Here is a 20571-nt window from a genome sequence, read left to right on the forward strand (position 1 = left end):
TAAGGAATCAGGTGACAGATTTATTTGAGAATTGATTTCTGAAGTTGGCGTCTTATTTCAATTGTTTTAGCTTAAATAAATAACTTGCTTAGTTTCGATGGCTTGCGATGATATCTACTGTACACCTCTCTCGCAGCAGCATAGGCCATCTGTGATACTGGACGCTATCACGAAATGTCTGCGATAAAGCACTTAAACGGAAAACGGATCATCAACAGACGTGGTGTAAATAAGTGGCGACTGGTTAATGTATCTTATCTGTTAGTTTGTTAGTAATTATTCATCACGGTGCGGTGGCTACAAATCGTAATCGCAGTAGTCCAACCACCAATCAAGAAAAAATATACAGTTATTAGAGCAGCCAAAACCATGTACTGTTCACCAACTCGTCGAGAGAAGATACAGTTTTCACTGACAAAAATTTGCGGTTTAATAACTTCGTCAACAAGGATTATATCCATTATATCAAAGATGAAGTAGGGGAAACGTGGTCAAAACGGCGTGCTTTGTCATAAATTCACAGAAATGATTTCCAGCGATTACTAAGTTGGCAATTAAGGTAGTTCTGGTCTGTTATATACTCAACGATGTGAAACTAGTCAGGTTACAGCTTAAAATAAAACATCTCAGCATAAAAGATACTAACCTCGTTAGAAGCAGTATACTGGGTCTTATCCCAGCCTTCGATTAAAATAGGGTACACATTTAAGTAAATGGGGAAAACTTGTAAAGACAACTTTATTCTGCTGTAAAAATATGTGAAAACATATTGAAACGCTTAAAAATAGTACCAAGCGATACCACAAATATATGTTAAGTAACAAAAGAGGTTTTCGGCAAGAAGTAGAAATTTTCGCAATATTCCACTAATAGAGACAAAGTTCTCAATACTTGGTGCACAGAAATAAACAAAAAAAGCTATAAAAAAGCTGCAGGCGAAGTGGTTGTCTTCTGCTTCTGCTTTGAAACATTGTTCATGAGCCCAAACATCACAAAATACACTGATCAGCCAGAGCATTATGACCACCGACCTACTGTCGATATAAAACAGACCAGGCGACAGCATCGTCATGTGTCGAGGAATGACTGCTAGTCAGATAGATGCACGGTGCACGGTGCATGTAGTATCAGTGAGCTTGCTGTCCGTGCGTAGAACGGGGAAGGCACCAGATCTACCTGAGTTTGACCGAGTGATGATTGTGACCGTCCACAGGCTCGGCAGGAGCGTTTCTGACACTGCACGACTCTTCGGGTGCTCGAGGAGTGCTGTGGTGAGTGCCTTCAACACGTGACGGAAAAAAAGGTAAAACAACGCAGAGATGTCGTGGGATTAGGCGACCACCCTTTGTTACAGATGTCTGACGACGTATGTTTGGCAGTCTTGAAAACTAAGAAACGCAGCACTGTGGCGGAACTAACCTCAGACTTTAATGCTAGGCGGAGTACAAGTGTGTCTGAACACACAGTGCACCGAAAATTGCTAATGATAACCTTCCACAGCCAACGGCCTGTGTATGTATCAATGTTAACACCACATCAGCAACTACGACAAAGATTGGGAAAGTGACCATTGGCACTGGACTGTGGCGGAGTGTCGCATGGTGTGATGAATTCCAGTGCCTTCTTCGTCATGCCGGTGGAAAGGCGCGAATCCGTCACCTTTCAGGGGAACAAGTCCTTGACACCTGTACTGTGGGACGGTGACAAGCTGGCGGCGGCTCCATTACGCTCTGGGGAACATTCACGTGAGCATCCATGGATCCCGTGGACATCGTGTAAGGCACCATGGCTGCCAAGGAATGTCGTGCACTGGTTACAGACTGTGTACACTCCTTCATGACGATTATGTTTCCCGATTATGTTTCATCAGTGTCCCATGTCACAAGGCCCAGCGCAATGGCAAGTTCCAGTTGATGTGCTGCCCCCCCCCCCCCTCCCCCTTCAACCACTCCGCTCACCAACTCGCCAGATCTGAACCCGATCGAACACATCTGGGACATGATTGAACTTGGCGTCGGAGCTCATCGCTCCATTGATCGGAATTTACGGAAATTAGGTGACTCGTGTGTGCAGATGTGGTGCCAACTCCCTCCAGCAGCCTACCAAGGCCTCACTGCTTCTATGCCACGACTCGGCCCCGTTGTTACCCGTGCCAATGGTGGAGATACCGACTGTTAGGTAGATGTTCATAGTGTTTTGGTTGATCATTGTAGATGTTGGACCCAACCACCACTCGATAATGCATGCTATGCATCCGACCGAGACTCGAACTCGGGACCTTTCCCTATCGCGGGCAAGTGCTCTACCATCTGAGCTACCGAAGCACGACTCACGCCCGGTCCTCACAGCTTTACTTCTGCCAGTATCTCGTCTCCTACCTTCCAGACTTTACAGAAGGTCTCCTGCGAACCTTGCAGATCCAGCATTCCTGAAAGAATTGATACTGCGGAGACATGGCTTAGCCACAGCCTGGGGGATGTTTCCAGAATGAGATTTGCACTTGCCCGCGAAAGGCAAAGGTCCCGAGTTCGAGTCTCGGTCGGGCACACAGTCTTAATCTGCCAGGAAGTTTCAATGGTATGCAAGCTTCATCTGTGTGTACTTCGCCAAATGAAGTCGATAAAACTTGCTTTTCCGATTTTTTGAGCAGATCTTGATATTACAAATGCCGTATTCTGTTTCTTTGCCTTATTTGCTGCTAGGGCCTTTTGGTTTTTCGCCATAAAATGGTTTCGTTTTCAGTTTTCCTTTTTTGTTTCTTTTTCCTGCTCTTTCTTCACTTTGCAAATAATTTTTCTATGGGGAGTAGGTCAATATTGCTGTTTTATCCTTCATCAACTTGGTCTTTCTTTGGTGGAACCATTAGAAGCTTTGGTGACATAAGGAACGACGATGACCTACCAGAAGTTCCCGCAACCATAATCAATTTCTTTGATGTCATTTCAGAGGTTAGAATATCATTTTGCAGCTCTGGATATTTTTCGGTTGTTATTGATAGAGAAATTTTGTCTTGGAGCACAATGTCTTGAGGGACGTCTTCTTGAATGTCTCTGCTACTCTTGCTCTGGTGGCGCTTTGCCATGTGGTTCTCTCTTGTTATTTTTTTAAATGTGGCCATTTTTATTCCACTTGGTGCGCCCGAGTTTTTCCCACACAGCGTACGGAGCTGGAACGTTATCATTCACGTTATGTTCATCATAGAACGGTAAAATGCACTGAAAAATCTGCTTATTCAAATTACTTGCCTTTTCATTTCAGATAATTTTTCTCTTCAAAACACTGTTCCAAGAAGCGCAAACATCGGAAAAAGTATCCACAAAAAAGGGGGGGGGGGGCGAGAAGGAAAAGGAACAGGAATCCGCTGATCACGATTACCAACAGCTCCCCGAAGTGGCGAGTGTTTGCTGTTATCACACTAAGATCCCCATTAATTACACAAACCTCGAATGTCAGGTTGAGCCCCGTACACTGTTGTATCCAACTCTTCCGTAATAAAGAGACCATTACATATTCGTACATTAAGATCATAATTGGTACTAGACACACGATGCGGTTAGTGCCTTCATGTAGGTGTAAATTATGCTGAAAAGTATGTTCTTTCTCTTTCTATCTCTTGTGATATTCGGTTCGTTTCTCATTTTATTTTTAAAATGGTACATATTGTTTATAAACGCCCCTCGTAGTTATGAGGAACTCGAATCTCTTAGTAAAGGTGGCTGAGTTTAATGGAAACGAAGGCAATTTTTTTTTATCCAGAAATTAGCCACTGCAATACATCACCCGGATCGTGACTTTTACTTCTGCAAGGGTTAGGGCGCGGCACAAGAGACTTTAGCTCACGCCATTGGGCGGCAGCTGTCAATACCTCCAGCCTCACGCCTCCCGCCCTAACTAAGCCGTCTGCGAACTCATTAGACATTCCGGAGCACTGCCTAACTTACGCTGGGCTCGCCGCAAACTTGCTCGCCCAGTGACACGTTGTTAGGTGTTTGCAGCGCAGTCTGCATATACGTAAGCAAGGGGCTGCGTTATCCTTCGGTAGTAGCACCACCTCTGTCCAATTCTGTTATCCACAATTTTACCTCTTTCATAATATGTAAAGATTCCAGATTATTCGTTTTTTTTTTCTTTCTTCTGTTTCATATCAAATGAAATGATCCAATGGTTAAGGCATTCGAAGCTTATGTGGAAGGACGGAAGGAGGTTAAATCTCCTTCCAGGCTTGAACATTTGGGTTTCCTTTGGCTTCTTTAAATCACTTAAGGCCAATGGCGATCCTATGGAAAGGAAACGATCATATTTATTCCACATGATTCCCCAATAAGAGTTTGTCATCGGGTCGTTAGATCGTAAAATTCTTTCTTCTAACGTAACATTCTTTGTTCGTTGACCGCTCGTCGTCTTCGGTATCGCTCTGGTTAAGCTAAATCAGCAGAAGAAATAAAAACATTAATATTAGGCAAATAGATCGTAATTCTGTCGCGTATACAGTGGACTTGCTAAATCTGTTGGTCGGAATGGATGGTTTGTTGAAAAGACGTTTTCAAATGGATATTAACAAAACTAAAAAGGTCTCTAAACAGGATTTTCAAATGAACATCTACAAAAGAAAAAGGTCAGTTACGGCCATTGAATGGGATCGAATTAAATCGGGCGGTGCTGAGAGAATTAGATTAGGATTAGAGATAGATAATATTTCCTATTTGGGTAAGAAGAAACTGACGTTGCCCGAATTAAAAAGCATATAAGACAGTCAACCCCAAGAAAAGAGTTTTTGAAAACGAGAAATTAGGTGTAATTGAAAGTTAATTTATGTATTAGAAAGTCTTTTATAAAAGGGTGGTGGTTGGTCGTAATTTAAGAGCAGCTACTCACAGAAGCCCATTGTGCGCTTTAATTATGGTGTGGCAGCGGAACTTGGCAAATGTGTTAATGCGGAACCGATTTACGATGTACAAAAGTAATTCCAATTTTGACCTCCAGGTGCAAATCTGGCGCTGTGAATGCGGGAAAGACGTATAGAAATATTTTCGCATGTAACAGATTAGGGATGGAACTTGGGCAGCCGGCCGCGGTGGTCTCGCGGTTCTAGGCGCGCAGTCCGGAACCGTGTGACTGCTACGGTCGCACGTTCGAATCCTGCCTCGGGCATGGATGTTAGTTAGGTTTAAGTAGTTCTAAGTTCTAGGGGACTGATGACAACAGCAGTTGAGTCCCATAGTGGTCAGAGCCACTTTTGAACTTGGACAGAAAAGACCAAACAAGTCAGAAAGGCAACATGCTGATGTTCTTATTAATCAGCGCTTACACAATTTGTGCAATATGAGCATTGGCGACGTCGACGAGACGCAGTACAGTGCGAGGTTAGCACATGGTGGATCTAATTTTTTCCAGAAAAACTGGTTCCGCATTAGGGCATATACCAAGTTTCGCTGCCACAGGATTATTACACTGTACTTCTGTGAGTAGCTGCATTTTAATTATAACTGTCCGATATTTATCCTCACCGAAGCCTCTTACGGTAGCGAAACGTGAACGATAAACGAGGGATGAATAGACACTTTTAAAATAGGTTGCTAGAGAGTAGTGCTGAACACTGGGTGGATAAATAGGATAACCAATGAAGTACTGGCACTAAATGGGGAGAAAAGGAATACGCAGTACAAACGTGTAATATTTACTCTAGGTTACGAAGTTAATAACAGTCCCACATTTCTTCTAGAACCTCGCCTTTCGTTCAGAGCTACGCATTTAGTACCTAATCAGTTGATGGCATTTTCTATTTACTGTAAATCCAGTTTCCGTCTTCCCGCTGTTCCAGTCTATCAGAGGTGCATGTATCAATGACTATCTTCTACTTATCCAGTACCTTTCTGCAGTCAGCTGCCTAACGTTCTTTTCTGGTAATAAAATTGGACATTTGTAGTAGTATATATATTATTTTCGAGATTTGAAAAACACAGCACGATCGCACGTTTTTAAATTCAAATTTACTAGTGTTCGTTCCAAATAAAAAGAAACATTGGACCACCAGTTTGTGCACGCCTGCTTCCTTGCTTTCTTTCAACGCAAAAATTTCATCGATGTAATAAGGAAGTTCCGTGTATGTCACTTTGAAGCATTGCTTCTGTGTGGTCAACTGATAAAGACTTATGCTCCTACGTACTAAGATTAATTCGTAATATCATCTCATAGATTCAATAATGTCTTATGACACCTTAGATCCCTTCCAAAAATTTTATCGACATAATACATAAGTTAAGATATTCCTCAAAGGAAGTCGATTAAAAATTCACTGTATGTACCGGATTGAGCACCATTTACTCTTACACTTTCTCTGTTTATTACGTTGGACAGGTGCTGGTGGGGCTACAACCTGACGCCATACTTCTGGATACTCGAGGGACCTCGCCTTGGTGTTATAGTGGTGAGTAGCATTTCATCACCGCCTCTGTGTCGTTTACTTGGATATCTGTTTATTGAAAATATTCTGTAATGCTAATTCCTATTTCCATAAAATTTCTACCTAACTCGGATTAGGAAGTATTAAGACGGAGAACTGAATCGTAAACTTGTACCACTAGTGGAATTACCACATACGTTCCCCCTCTCGCGACAAGGACGTCAAAACTAAGAGCGCAATAGGAGTTCCGCTGTTAAACGAAGGAGGAAAGACTGGTCTAGTAGAATGAATACAATTAAGGACTCTAGGAGATAGAAGAACTGACTCATGTGATATAATTAGAAATGGGATTTAGTATGAAAGACATACGGGGTCCACTTTTAAACTCAGAGCCTAAAACAGCATGAGAAGACATGCTATCAAAATAGGCAGTAGGAACAGATGCCATCGCTATGGAATTTCTAAATTCATTAGTTAATGTTGCAGTCAAACAACAATCCAAGCTCACATGTAGCGTCTAAGAAACTGGAGACATATCATCAGACTTCTGGAAAAATATTATCCACACAATCCTGAGAAAAAAAAAGAATACTGCGAAGAATCGAAAATAAAATTGATGTTCGGTTAGACAACATGATGGTCAGTCTACCTTCCGGAGCAGTAAAGACGGCTGAGTGGCAGGTCTGATGTTGCGCTTTTTGATAGCGGAAGCAAGATGGAAGAAAAGAGATGTAAGACAATGGGCAGAATGCTGCGGCAGTCGTATGAGTCTTATAAGGAGGGGAAGAACGAAAAGGTTTAAGAAAAATAATGACAATATTGCATGGTTGGTCGACCTAGACAAAGCGTCGACGATGTGAAATGGTGAAATATGTACGAAAATCTGTGGGAAACAGGAGTAAGCTATAGGGAGAGATGGGTAGTAGGCTATATGTAGAAGATCCAAAAAGAATGAAAGACCAAGAACAAAGAACGCGTATAAAAATGGTGTAAGACAGTAATTCAGTCTTAAATCCCTATTGGTCAGTTTATACACCGAAGAAGCAATGTTGATATTAAAATAGAGTTTGAAGAGTAGGATCAAAATTCTGTGTGAAAGGATATCAACGATAAGATTCGTTGACGACGTTGCGGTACTAGCGAAGGTCAAGAAGAATTAAAAGTATTGTTGAGTGGAATGAACACTCTAATGACTGCAGAATATGGATTGCGATTAAGCCCAAAGTGATGCGACGTGATAGATATCAGAATAGCGAGAAAATTTTCAAAACTAATTGTCATCAAGTAGACAAAGTTAAGAAATTCTGTTTTATTGGAAGCAAAATAGCACGAGACAGATGAAGCAATGAGGACATAAAATGCAACAAATTAGAGCGAAACATGGCATTCATGGCTAATAGAAGTCTCGTACTTTCAAATAAACACTACTGGCCATTATAATTGGTACACCAAGAAGAAATGCAGATGATAAACGGGTATTCATTGGACAAATATGTTATACTAGAACTAACATGTCATTACATTTTCACGCAATCAGTACCCGGAACAACCACCTCTAGCCGTAATAACGGCCTTAATACGCCTGGGCATTGAGTCAAATAGAGCTTGGATGGCGTGTACACGTACAGCTGCCCATGCAGCTTCAACTCGACACCACATTTCTTCAAGAATAGCGACTGGCGTATTGCGACGAGCCAGTTGCTCGGCCACCATTGACCAGACGTTTCCAATTGGTGAGAGATCTGGAGAATGTGCTGGCCAGGGCAGCAGTCGAACATTTTCTGTATCCAGAAAGGACCGTGCAGAACTTGCAACATGCGGTCGTGCATTGTCCTGCTGAAATGTAGGGTTTCGCACGGTTCGAATGAAGGGTAGAGCCACAGGTCGAATGAAGGGTAGAGCCACTGGTCGTAACACATCTGAAATGTAACGTTCACTGTTCAAACTGCTGCCAATGCGAACAAGAGGTGATCGAGACGTGTAGTCAATGGCACCCCATACCATCACGCCGGGTGATACGCCAGTATGGCGATGACGAATACACGCTTCCAATGTGCGTTCACCGCAATGTCGCCAAACACGGATGCAACCTTCATGATGCTGTAAACAGAACCTGGATTGATCCGAAAAAATGACGTTTAGCAATTCGTGTACCCAGGTCCGTCGTTGAGTACACCATCGAAGGTGCTCCTGTCTGTGATGCAGCGTCAAGGGTAACCGCAGCCATGGTCTTCGAGCTGATAATCCATGCTGCTGCAAAAGTCGTCGAACTGTTCGTGCAGATGGTTGTTGTCTTGCAAACGTCCCAATATGTTGACTCAGGGATCGAGACGTGGCTGCACGATCCATGCGGATAATATGCCTGTCAACTCGAGTGCTAGTGATACGAGGCTGTTGGGATCCAGCACGGCGTTCCGTATTACCCTCCTGAACTCACCGATTCCATATTCTGCTAACAGTCATTGGATCTCGACCAACGCGAGGCGCAATGTCTCGATACGATAAACCGCAATCGCGATAAGCTAGAATCCGACCTTTATGAAAGACAGACACGTGAAAGTACGCATTTCTCCTCCTTACACGAAGCATCACAGCAACGTTTCACCAGGCAACGCCGGTCAACTGCTGTTTGTGTATGAGAAATCGGTTGGAAACTTTCCCCATGTGAGCACGTTGTAGGTGTCGCCACCGGCGCCAACCTAGTGTGAATGCTCTGAAAAGCTAATCAATTGCATATCACAGCATCTTCTTCCTGTCGGTTAAATTCCGCGTCTGTAGCACATCATCTTCATGGTGTAGCACTTTTAATGGCCAGTAGTGTACATCTCAATGTGAAGATGAAATCGATGAGAATGTACGTTGAGAGCAAAGCATTATGTGGTAGTGAAACATGGAGTGTGAAAAAAAAAACGGAAGAAAGGGAATTGAAGCATTTGAGATGTGCTGTTGTAGAAGGATGTTGAAAATATGGTCAACTGATAAAAATGAGAAGGTTGTCTACAGAATTGGAGGAGAAAGAAACATACGGAAAACGCTGACAAGAAGAAAGGACAGAATCATAAGACATCTGTTAAGACATTAGGGAATGACTTCATTAGTACTAGAGTAGCTGTAAAGGGTAAAAACGATAGGGGAAGAGAGACGTTGGAATACATCCAGCAAATAATTAAGGATGTAGGTTACATGTGCTGCTGTGAGACGAAAAGTTTGCCGCAGGAGAGGAATTCGTGGCGGACCTTATCAGTCCAGGCAGAAGAATGCCGAGCACCCTGCCCACCAAGTCCAAAAAAAGAAAGAGAGGGAGGGAGAGAAGGGGAGAGAAGAGAGAGAGAGAGAGAGAGAGAGAGAGAGAGAGAGAGAAAGAGAAAGAGAAAGAGAGAGAGATTTAACGATAAGCTTGAAGGTATGTTGCAGGCCGTATATTTTCTCCCAGAAACGAGAAAAACACCCATTATTAACGAAATCCAAGTTTTGGGACTGGACCTTCTATTCCTATCGTAGGACCCATTTCCTATTAGATCCAGCGCATGCTTCGCAACAAATACAACTGCTGTGTTGCCTTCTCTACTAATAATAATCTGAAGAGAAACTTCATTCATAATTTGAAATCCATTCGCTCCCCTACAGAAAGTTCTGGCGTTTATAAGATCATCTGTGATACCTGCTCCTCCTATTATATAGGGCAAACTGGACGTGCTTTCACCTTCAGATATAACGAATGTCTTTTGAGAAAGAACGGCACCAGTCCCCTAAATTCATCCTTTGCCGATCATCTCTTAATTACTGGACACGTGCCTAAAGCCATAGGCGATAGCAATATTCTGCATACCGAAAAAAAGGGGCGTAGGTTAGATGTTTTAGAGAAATTGGAGATTTTCTAACATCTCTCTCGTCATAATGGCCTCATTCTCAACGAACAGCTGCAGCTGCTAAATAAAAAAAATTTATAATGTATAAAGCCATTGCTTGATCTTTGATTCAGATTTCCTCATGCAGTTTGCCGAAATGTTGTTTTCCTGTTACATCTTTGCTGTTTTCTTGTATGTCAGAACTGACGTTTCTTTACGTTACAAAATGTATCTCTGTTTAAAGCAGATAAATATGTAACTTCATCCTATTATTATTATTAGTGCTTACATTATGCCTGAATCAGCTTCATGACAATTTTATTGTCTAATTTTGAATGTACTGTAGCCTAGTTGTTTCTGCGGCTACTAGATGGCGCTCGTAGCAACACCATGTTTACTTGCCCACACTTTCTAACGTGGGCACCTCAGTCTTGTTGCAACCCTTGTTCACTCAAGTACGAGCAGCCATTAGCGGCTCGCCATCATATTTACAACTATTCATGACGTCGCCGTTCCGGTTTAGATTTTTTAAACTGTGACTTGTAAGTACTGCATCTCTTTCCAGTCAGTACAAACTGTAATTTTATTAATGTATTATATACCTAATATGTTTTAGAACAGTTAGTTTAATTCTGAAGACGACGCTCATAGTAGCGTCGAAACCTGGTCAATTTTGACTTAATATTTGTGACCGAGAGGTATGGAGTATTTATATCCATTTTCTTATTATGACATTATTCACAAACTATTATTGTCTTCTGTCATGACTTTAATCCTTCACGAATTTCTATGAACTAATATTGCCTACAATGTAACAGTCAACACTGCACTGTTGAGAAGAGCTCATTTGTTTTTTTCATCTGCTTCTCATTCTGTAGAGCCGAGCTTACTTTTCACACAGACAACGGATGATCCCACAAGAGTGAACTTGGTAAATGGGAACTGCACACTGATATTTTGATGATGGCGATTTGAAAGCATTAGCAGGACCATGAGGCGTCACAAAGGAGACGGTTATATCGTGCAGATCATGAGAGACACTTACTATCTCTCCCATCTAGCACTGACTGTCATGCACGCAAGAAATTTAGTGACTTACTACAAAGTCTGCTAATGTGCACTGTGGTTTCTGGATTTCACATGCAGTAACAGGCTGAATTTGGTGGAGTACCGTTGATGTAATGTATGGGCCACTCTGGGATGCAACTCAGTAGTGACTTGATTGAATTACTACTACAGGCTTCATAACAGACCACTCTTGTCTCTTTTTAAGAGTCGCGAGGTCATCGCGGCATTTGCCTGATGGTTCCTTTCAGAAGGCCCAATCCTTCCATACCTACAAAATATGCATATTTCAACGGACCTTACCATTTGCAAAAATTAAGATAAAACGAAAATACTTTATTTCTTAGCACTTATGATATAGATGTGTAACATGTATCTTTTCCTGAAAAAATTCATGACCACGAGTTGACATGACCTGCATGAATTGAGATCAAATCACCGTCAGACTGTTCTGTTCACTTTTCAATTACAATATGAAAAATGTAGACGTAGTTTCACAAAGGACTTTATCTAAAGCTATTTTAAGTGTAGTATAATTGTTACAAATATTGCGTTATTTTCAAATATCCATCGTTAACTCACTTCTTTCTGCATACAGTTGAATTTCTTGTTCCTGCTAAACATCATACGTGTCCTCGTGGTCAAACTGCGCCAGAGTCGCACAAGTGAGATCCAACAACTCAGGTGAGTGACATAAATGTTCTGTTCATTCGGTTATGTGCCATGTGTTTGTAAAAGGAACATATGATACCCTTAAACGTTTTATGCCTAGAGAAAGTAACCCTTGATTCCCACACCAAGTGTACAGAGCACATTTGAGGTTAATTTGAATATTTCTCGAAATGTTTCGTTTAGGTAATAAATAACGTAAAGCAGTTTCTATTAGCACCCAATGATATTTTATTGCAAACTATGCAATCCGTGATACTGAACCAGAAGATATGACTTACTTTTTCGAGATGTCCTTCAATAAATACCTCAGCATATCTGTCTGGAATAGTAAGTACCTCTTGCTGTTGAAAGTATCATAAGTAGAGAGGGATGTGGTTTTTGGAAATATCGCACCACACACTGACAGAGATAGGTCGTACTTTACTGACTCCTCTGAGAGAGCTGAATTTTCAAGTGACCAGGCTTGTCTTAACTGATTCCTCTGTTGCTTCCTCGTATAAAAACTTCTTAATTATAAATGAAAATCACAGTATAGTCCATAATCTACAGAATTTACTTTTTGCTAACCAATTTTCGGCTTACAGTGCCATCATCAGATCTTAATTGACTGTCGTTTTCCATGATGATACAATATTCATGAACAACATGATACACATCATGATACACATCAAGACTGAGATACAAACACAGCGAAAATGTCCTCTTTGACAGTGCAGTAGAGACTAATTTAAAACTGTTAAAGAGCAGATGAGTGGAAAAGGAACAACCTGGGAAACAGTGCCTAAATAACAAATTAGTTAAAATAACAATCACAATAAAATATGACTAATATGTGAAGAGAGTAGTGATGTATAGCCTGCACAGATATTACATATGGAAGGCAACACAGAAACATAGTGCCGGCCGGGGTGGTAGAGCGGTTCTAGGCGCTACAGTCGGGAACCGCGCAACCAGTACGGTCGCAGGTTCAAATCCTGCCTCGGACATTGATGTGTGTGATGTCATTAGGTTAGTTAGGTTTAAGTAGTTCAAAGTTCTAAGGGACTGATGTCCTCAGAACTTAAGTTCCATAGTGCTCAGAGCCATTTGAACCAGAAACATAGTAAACTATAGAAGTGACAGTTGTAACTTTTATGCTCTGCTAACTTTTCGAAAGAAGGTTTTTACATTTGTGTTTCAGGACACCTTCAGATTTTAATCTCACTGTGCACGCGATTAACTTCATGCTTGCTAGTGGTTGTTTGTAACCATTAATTGTACTGCATGAGAAGCTTTTATGTTTAAATTACCTACATGCGCAATTACTTGCGTTATGTACGGTTCTTATGAACAATACACATGTCACTTACTGCATGAGATAACTATATTGCTGTGTAAACTTTATATGGTACCTCAGTACTTGGATATTCAACTAAAAACAGTTACACAGCTACCGAAATAAGGTATGAATGTATGTCAAACCAATAACTGTCACATTGAATATAATCTTTTCCCTAAGTGCACAAAGCAATGATATATTTTCGTCCTGATAATGTCTTGGATTACCTGTGTGGCAACAGACAATCCACCAATTGCAGTGCAATTGCATTTCTATGGAAAATTCTGAAACAAGTCGCACATCTTTTACCATTACTACAAACAGCTAGCGGAGTGCAATACAAGTGTGCTAAGCACCAGCAGATTATCAGTTAATAATCGGATCCCCCCAGCTGCAATGCTAGTCAGAATTGCTATGCTTTAAATCGTTTTAAGTAGCGAGTAGGACGTGGAGGTTAAATGGCAAGTAATCTGAAAAATAATGGTATTTCAAGATCATATTCATTAATAGAAATTAGAGGATATGAATTTACATATTTGACTGGTCACAATCATTAGCAAATTTTAATAGTTTGAAAAGTTAACTCTATATACAAAATTTAATTTTTCAGTTCTTTGAAAAGAAAAAGGATAGAGGGTGGTGTAATTCTTTTCATACGTGCATTCTGCAGTACCAACTAGTCAAACAAAATGAGTTAGGACGCCGCGCGGATTAGCCGAGCGGTTTAGGGCGCTGCAGTCATGGACTGTGCGGCTGGTCCCGGCGGAGGTTCGAGTCCTCCCTCGGGCATGGGTGTGTGTGTTTGTCCTTAGGATAATTTAGGTTAAGTAGTGTGTAAGCTTAGGGACTGATGACCTTAGCAGTTATGTCCCATACGATTTCACACACATTTGAACATTTTTTGAGTTACGACATTTACAGATAAAAACTAAAATTGTTTTCTAAACGTGACGCCCCACTTTTACAATGCTAGCATACGCCATAAATTGCCTTCTTTAACGTCTACTAAGCTGCTCCATCTGAATTCTGCGATCTGATCTACTTCAGCCAATGCTTGATGCAATAGTCTTGCCCATATGAATTGACTGTTTCACAATAATATAAACTTTGAAATCCAGAGACTCTCGTTTAAACATGTACTCAGGAAAAGTGTTTTCTAATGGCAAATATCGCAAACAAAACTTCTGCTTCTCGTAATGCAACAATTTTTAATCATAACAACCCTTAATCACCCCACCCAAAGAGGAAATTCACAGAATGTTTCTCGCTAAAAAATATAGGAGAAATGTTCCAGAAATTCTTTCACCAACAAAAATTGGGAGTATTAACACATGAATATATGGGAAAATGGGCGGAAGTATGTAAGGCTGAGCATCCAGTGTTTCCAAAACAGGAAAAATGCAATTGTATATTGAAAATAGTAAATAAACAAAACATAACTAATAAACCTGGCCATTGATAATCTAATATCCGTATCTAAATATTTGTAATGTCACTAGAAATGGGAAAGACAACTAAGATTCTAACGTTTATGAGGAAGTTGAAGAGACAGATTCCACAAGTAAATAACCTACAGAAAATTATATAGTATAGATATAATCATAAGTGCAAAATACGGAAATAAGAGGATCAACAAAAACTGTATATTTTGAGCAAATAAGTAAACCAAATGACTTGCAGTGATTAATAACATGTTGACAGTAAAGTGGTGTCTTAAAAACATGTGGACTGCTGTGCTAAACTGAAGGAGGAAACACACATGGGACAATGCCATGCTTTGGGAGGCGAAAGTAACAGAAGTAAATGTCACACAAAGCACACATTCCTTTATTGAGGATACCCTATTAGCTGACACATGTAGTCTCAATTGAACAGAGAGTCACGTATTTGTGGGTTACATGCAGACTCGGTGAGTGCATCAAAGTGATGAGTTTCTCCACAGACAACCAAAAGATCCTAACGAAATAACAGTAGTGTTGAAAAGGGCTGATTCAGAGAGGGCAGAAAGTTGAATCAGTTATTCGACTGACAGCCCAGAAGTTCAGTATTGATGAAATAACAATTTTGTCAGCTTTTTCCTCGTACATTGTCACTTTCACTTCATCTCAATCGTTTTTGAAGAAAGAAGAGGCAATGTGACAAGGTGGCGAACCAACAGCGTGGAAATGTTTACATAATGAGCTACTTGACACGGTGCTCCACCTAATTTTCTCTGGTCATCCATTAAATGAAGCAGAGCTACAAGTCAAGATTCAGTGTTTCCACCATCCAATATAAGGCTCCTCTGAAGTTAATTTGCGTATGTACATCTTTACCTGTCCAGAATGCATGAAGTACAAGTCAAAGGAAATTAGACACTATCTGTAATATATAAGTACTCCATTATGGATCAGAATATTTAGTGAACATATATACATTGTTTGATATACAACGAATATTATATATCATGAAACAAATTATATAGGTTTATGATACATATAAGTATATTACACAGTGAAATTCTAATCTGTGTACATATTATATTATGAAGGTATTCAATAACGTGATTGAGGTATCTGTTCACTAAACCTTTCTCAGTACTTTTGCACACAAAAGATAGTAATCGTTTCTTACAACTAATTAACCTGTTCTTTCATTTCTCTTCTACAGTTCATGATGTATATGTAATGAAAGTACTTAATTAAGCAGTTGAGTCCTTTCTCAGCTCAAAAAGCTCTTCAATATGTAGTTCCATTCTTTCTTTGATAAACATTAGAAATTAAACAATGAAACACATTGTTTTTAATACCTTTTCTAACAGAACCGTTTTTCATTAATGCTTGACTTCAATCTCCAATCCTTAACAGGTCAGAATATTTGTTACTGTCATATACAACGAAGATTGTTTCAGGAAGTAGTAACTAAAGAAAATCTATAAACATAGAAAATAATGTGGTAAAAGCAATATTCCAATTCAATATATTATAACGACACTGACAAAAGATAAGGCAAAATTACCCAACAGTAAAGACACTCAACATCATGGTACCATTCTCCACCAAACATATCTTATATCTGTACAGATATGAATAGTTGTCATGCTCTACCTTATGTATGAGTACATACTGCTACACAACATGATGTTTCTTTAGAAGTCCCTCCTACTTATGGTAAACCTGAGCTATTGTTTTTCAAAGTTATTTTCCATCACACGTTAAACCATTGAAAAAATAATTTTATATTTAACACATGTGGAGACCTCATGTCTTACGAATCCTTAACATTTCCACTTCTATAGCATTTGCTTGTGAAATCATTTGAATGTGGAAAGGGCTATGGAAAAAAAAATTGTGCTTAAGTGGTTTCCTTAATGTGTCAATTGGTGAAGTTTGACCACTATTTTTGTCTTAGAGATTTCCAAGCCAACCATATCATGATGACGTAGCCATCATCGTGGTAGTAAGGGTATTACATCCATTATTGCTGCTTCCTTCTTTTTCAACAACAGAAGTGAAGATGAACAGATGAAATAAGTATGAGGTGTATTCAATAACTAATGCCACAATTTTTTACTCAGCCAATTGGTTGAAAAATGCAGAATTTGTTGTTAAATATCGTGGAATATTCTTGCAGCAACCCCTGTAGTTTCATGAATTTCCGGTAGCTAATAACGCTATATGAAACCTCAAAGTGGCGTCTACAAATAATGTATCTTTCGGCCAGAGATCTATAATTAAGTTTGTTTTGGTGAATAACCAGATAAGTGATGATATTACTAGGTTCAGCACAATCTCTATGGAGACATGGCAATGAAACAAGCACAGTGACTCATGGATGAGGTGTTCACAATCATCACAACAACATCATGGAAATGTATCCAATTCCTGTGTTCCAGCCGCTTGAATATGGTTGTGACTCTTGGAATGTTCATCACTACAAAAATGTAGAAAACCTTTCCTTCTCCATGGACGCAAGGCCTCACACAAATTTATGCACCTAACAATAGCTCACAAAAGTCCATTGGACTGTTCTTCCTCATCCACCCTGTGGTCTGGATACCGTACCTCCGGACTTCCATGAGGGATGCACTCCATTGGAAGCCATATCTGGATGATGGGGATGTTACTGATGCAGCAAGACGTTGGCTCCAACGTCGACTAGTAGATTGGTACCATGAGGGCGTATAGGCTCTGCCAGTTAGGTGATGTGAGGCCGTCGCATTGATCGGGGATTATAATGAAAAATAGAGTTTTATAGCCAAAACAGTGGGGTAAAATAAGCTATCTTGGAATTCTATATAAAACGAACATGCTTTCAGAAAAAAAAATATATTTCATTACTTTCTGCACAAACGTCGTTCACTCTGAAAAATGTTTAAATTTTTATCCTCAGTTTTATATTGGCGATAACAATATAATTTACAAGATTTCCCAGTTCTGTCATCAAGGATTTGGGGTGGTATGGTATGCGATATAAAAAATAATGTAACCGTCGTACATCATAAACTGGACACTCAGTGATGTGAACAAAATTGAGATTTATCAACAAGGTCAACTGCCTTGAGGAAATTATGAACTAAAGTTGCAGACACCGACTTAACAATTGCTTTGCACAATGGGGTGAATGATACAAACTTAGAAGTGTGTTTCGCTGCTACAAAACAAACGAAAAGCCATGGTTTGTTTTCGGAACTTTGCCACACAAGTCTACAGTTGCTGTTTCTTTCAGTTTGGCTGACACCATACGAAGCATTGGAGTATTGTGTGGAATAGTAGGACTTTTTGCTTTCTGACAGAGTTTGCACTTCGCTAAAACATGACAAATTCTCTTCTCTAGGTTGTTGAAATAAGATTTTTACGTAAATTATTGAAACATTTGCAAGGACCAAAGTAGGCATAACTAAGGTACGTGTACCAAATGTACTTATAAACTAAATTGTTGGGTATGCTCAGAAGGCAAAGAGAACCGTTAGGATTTTGAATTCTGAATGGAATGTTGTTTTGTGCAAAATGATATTCTCTCAATGGAGTATTCGTTTTAGCATACCACTTCTCCTTCACCTCCTTCATAATACGGTCTTTATTTTGATCCTTGCCAGTGTTTCCTAGTGATAAAGAAATATAATTTTCAGATCCTACCTAATTCTTTTCTTGGTAGTCACCACAATTCCTGTAATTTATCCAACATGTGCATGTGACGGAGCATACCAGTGATGTTTTGTGCCCTGCAAATACAAACAAGAGTACAATGAAATTTTAGCAAATACAAATCCCAGTATGCTTATTGATAATGTTTTAGTTTAGCAGTGATTAAAAATTTGCATGCCCAGGGGGCAGTATATGGTTTAGTGTGTTTAACATACACAGAGAAACGGAATGTAGTGAAGGCCCAGACCACAGACAACGCTTCTAATTTTGTAACTAAGTAATGACATTCAGATTATGAGAGGATACGATTGACAAATGCCCACCTACTCTGAGTAATAACACTACCTTCCTCAGTTTCTTCAAATAAATGTACCCTATGACATGTTTTCGAACTGTCTCTAGAAATACAAAAAACACATGATAAATCAGAGTGAAATAATGTAGTAGTAGCAGGGAGAGTAGCTTTGAAACTTCGGAATTTGGTCCGAGTCTAATAGTCCCAGCGTCACGCTGTTTGCTTCCCTGTGTGTTCATATAATCTAGATGTAGACAAATTCATCGAATTAATGAAAAAACGATAAAAATCTAAGAGGTCTAAAAGTTCTCTAACTTGATGCTGGCATTTCCTCAAGAGCTTTTAACTTCTCTCGGTCCAATTGAATGTCGCCTGCCAAAATAATGTGACCAAGAACTTAATTTTGGATTTTACAGATTCTAAATTTTCAAGATTAAATGTAATGACAAAATCCGAAAATACGTCTAACAGTGAATTTAGTACATGGCTCGGTTTAGACCAAGACTCTGCTGCAATTTATTTGTCATCTGCAAAAGATGTAATCTTTTCCTTCAATGTGTTAGAAAGAATAGTATTTAATTCTCGAATGAAAGCAGCTGACGACATATTAAGCCCAAATGGTAACTTACAGAATTTATATCATGTCCCAAAACAAGAAGATAGCTGTTTAGTTTCAACAAGCAGGATCAGTTCAGTTTGCCAAAATCTGGATCAAAAATCAAGAGAAGACCGTACGCAAGAATTTTTAACATTGTGCAGCCCTGTTAGCAACTGTGATAACTGAACGTATAACACGTCAGCCTCAGTTGCAAATAGAAACCAATCTTTACCAAAGTTTCAGCCAAAATAATTTGGCCTTTTTGAGAAGCCAGTGACACTAAACTACTGCATGCCAAAGTTTGGCCATGCCAAGTATAAGTCCGTACCACTGTAGTATCCAGTCATAAATCTACAATAGTTGGGCTGAAGAGAAACAGCACGCCCCACTGCAGTGGGGCTAACCAATATTTATAGCATTTGTAGACTTGGAAAAAGCTTTTGACAAGGTTGACTGGAATACTATCTTTCGAATTGTGAAGGCGGCAGTGGTCAAATACAGGGAGCGAAAGGCTATTTACAATTTGTACAAGAACCAGATGGTAATTATGAGAATCGAGGGGCATGAAAAGAAAGCAGCGGCTGCGAAGGAGTGAGACAGGGTTTTAGCCTATCCCTATGTTATTCAATATGTATATTGAGCATGCAGTAAAGGAAACCAAAGAAAAATTTGGAGTAGGAATTAAAATCCATGGAGAAGAAATAAAAAGTTTGAGGTTTGCCGATGACGTTGTAATTCTGTCAGATTCAAATGGCTCTGAGCACTGTGGGACTTAACATCTGTGGTCATCAGTCCCCTAGAACTTAGAACTACTTAAACCTAACTAACCTAAGGACATCACACACATCCATGCCCAAGGCAAGATTCGAACCTGCGACAGAAGCAGTCGCGCGGTTCCGGACTGAGCGCCTAGAACCGCTAGACCACCGCGGCCGGCAGTTCTGTCAGAGGCAGAAGGAGTAAATATACTGTGAAACAGTAGTCAATCTGCATAACTCCCGTAAATATATTTCACGTATTATTCTTGCATCACGTTTTTGAGCTATAAAAAGTTTCACAACCTTGAGCTACCTCAGAAAGTTATTCTATACGATTTTTTAAATCGTCTTTTGACTGGTTTGACTCGACCCGCCACGAATTCAACTCCTATGCCAGACGCTTCATCTCAGAGTAGCACTTGCAACCTACGTCCTCCATTATTTGCTGGATGTATTTCAATCTGTCTTCCGCTACAGTTCCTACCCTC

The 20571-nt window shown here is 39.9% G+C and overlaps 1 protein-coding gene across 1 annotated transcript in view; it reads left to right on the forward strand.

The window, feature by feature from the left end:
- Window positions 1-20571, forward strand: part of LOC124776147 (PDF receptor-like) — a 417916-nt gene that overhangs the window by 353743 nt on the left and 43602 nt on the right. Inside the window, exons 9-10 of the mRNA XM_047250984.1 lie at window positions 6358-6427; window positions 11915-12000. Coding sequence (XP_047106940.1) covers window positions 6358-6427; window positions 11915-12000 — 156 coding nt within the window. The remainder of the gene's footprint in view (window positions 1-6357; window positions 6428-11914; window positions 12001-20571) is intronic.

The sequence above is a fragment of the Schistocerca piceifrons genome, chromosome 2, assembly GCF_021461385.2.
Source record: "Schistocerca piceifrons isolate TAMUIC-IGC-003096 chromosome 2, iqSchPice1.1, whole genome shotgun sequence".
NCBI classification, from domain to species: Eukaryota; Metazoa; Arthropoda; class Insecta; order Orthoptera; family Acrididae; genus Schistocerca; species Schistocerca piceifrons.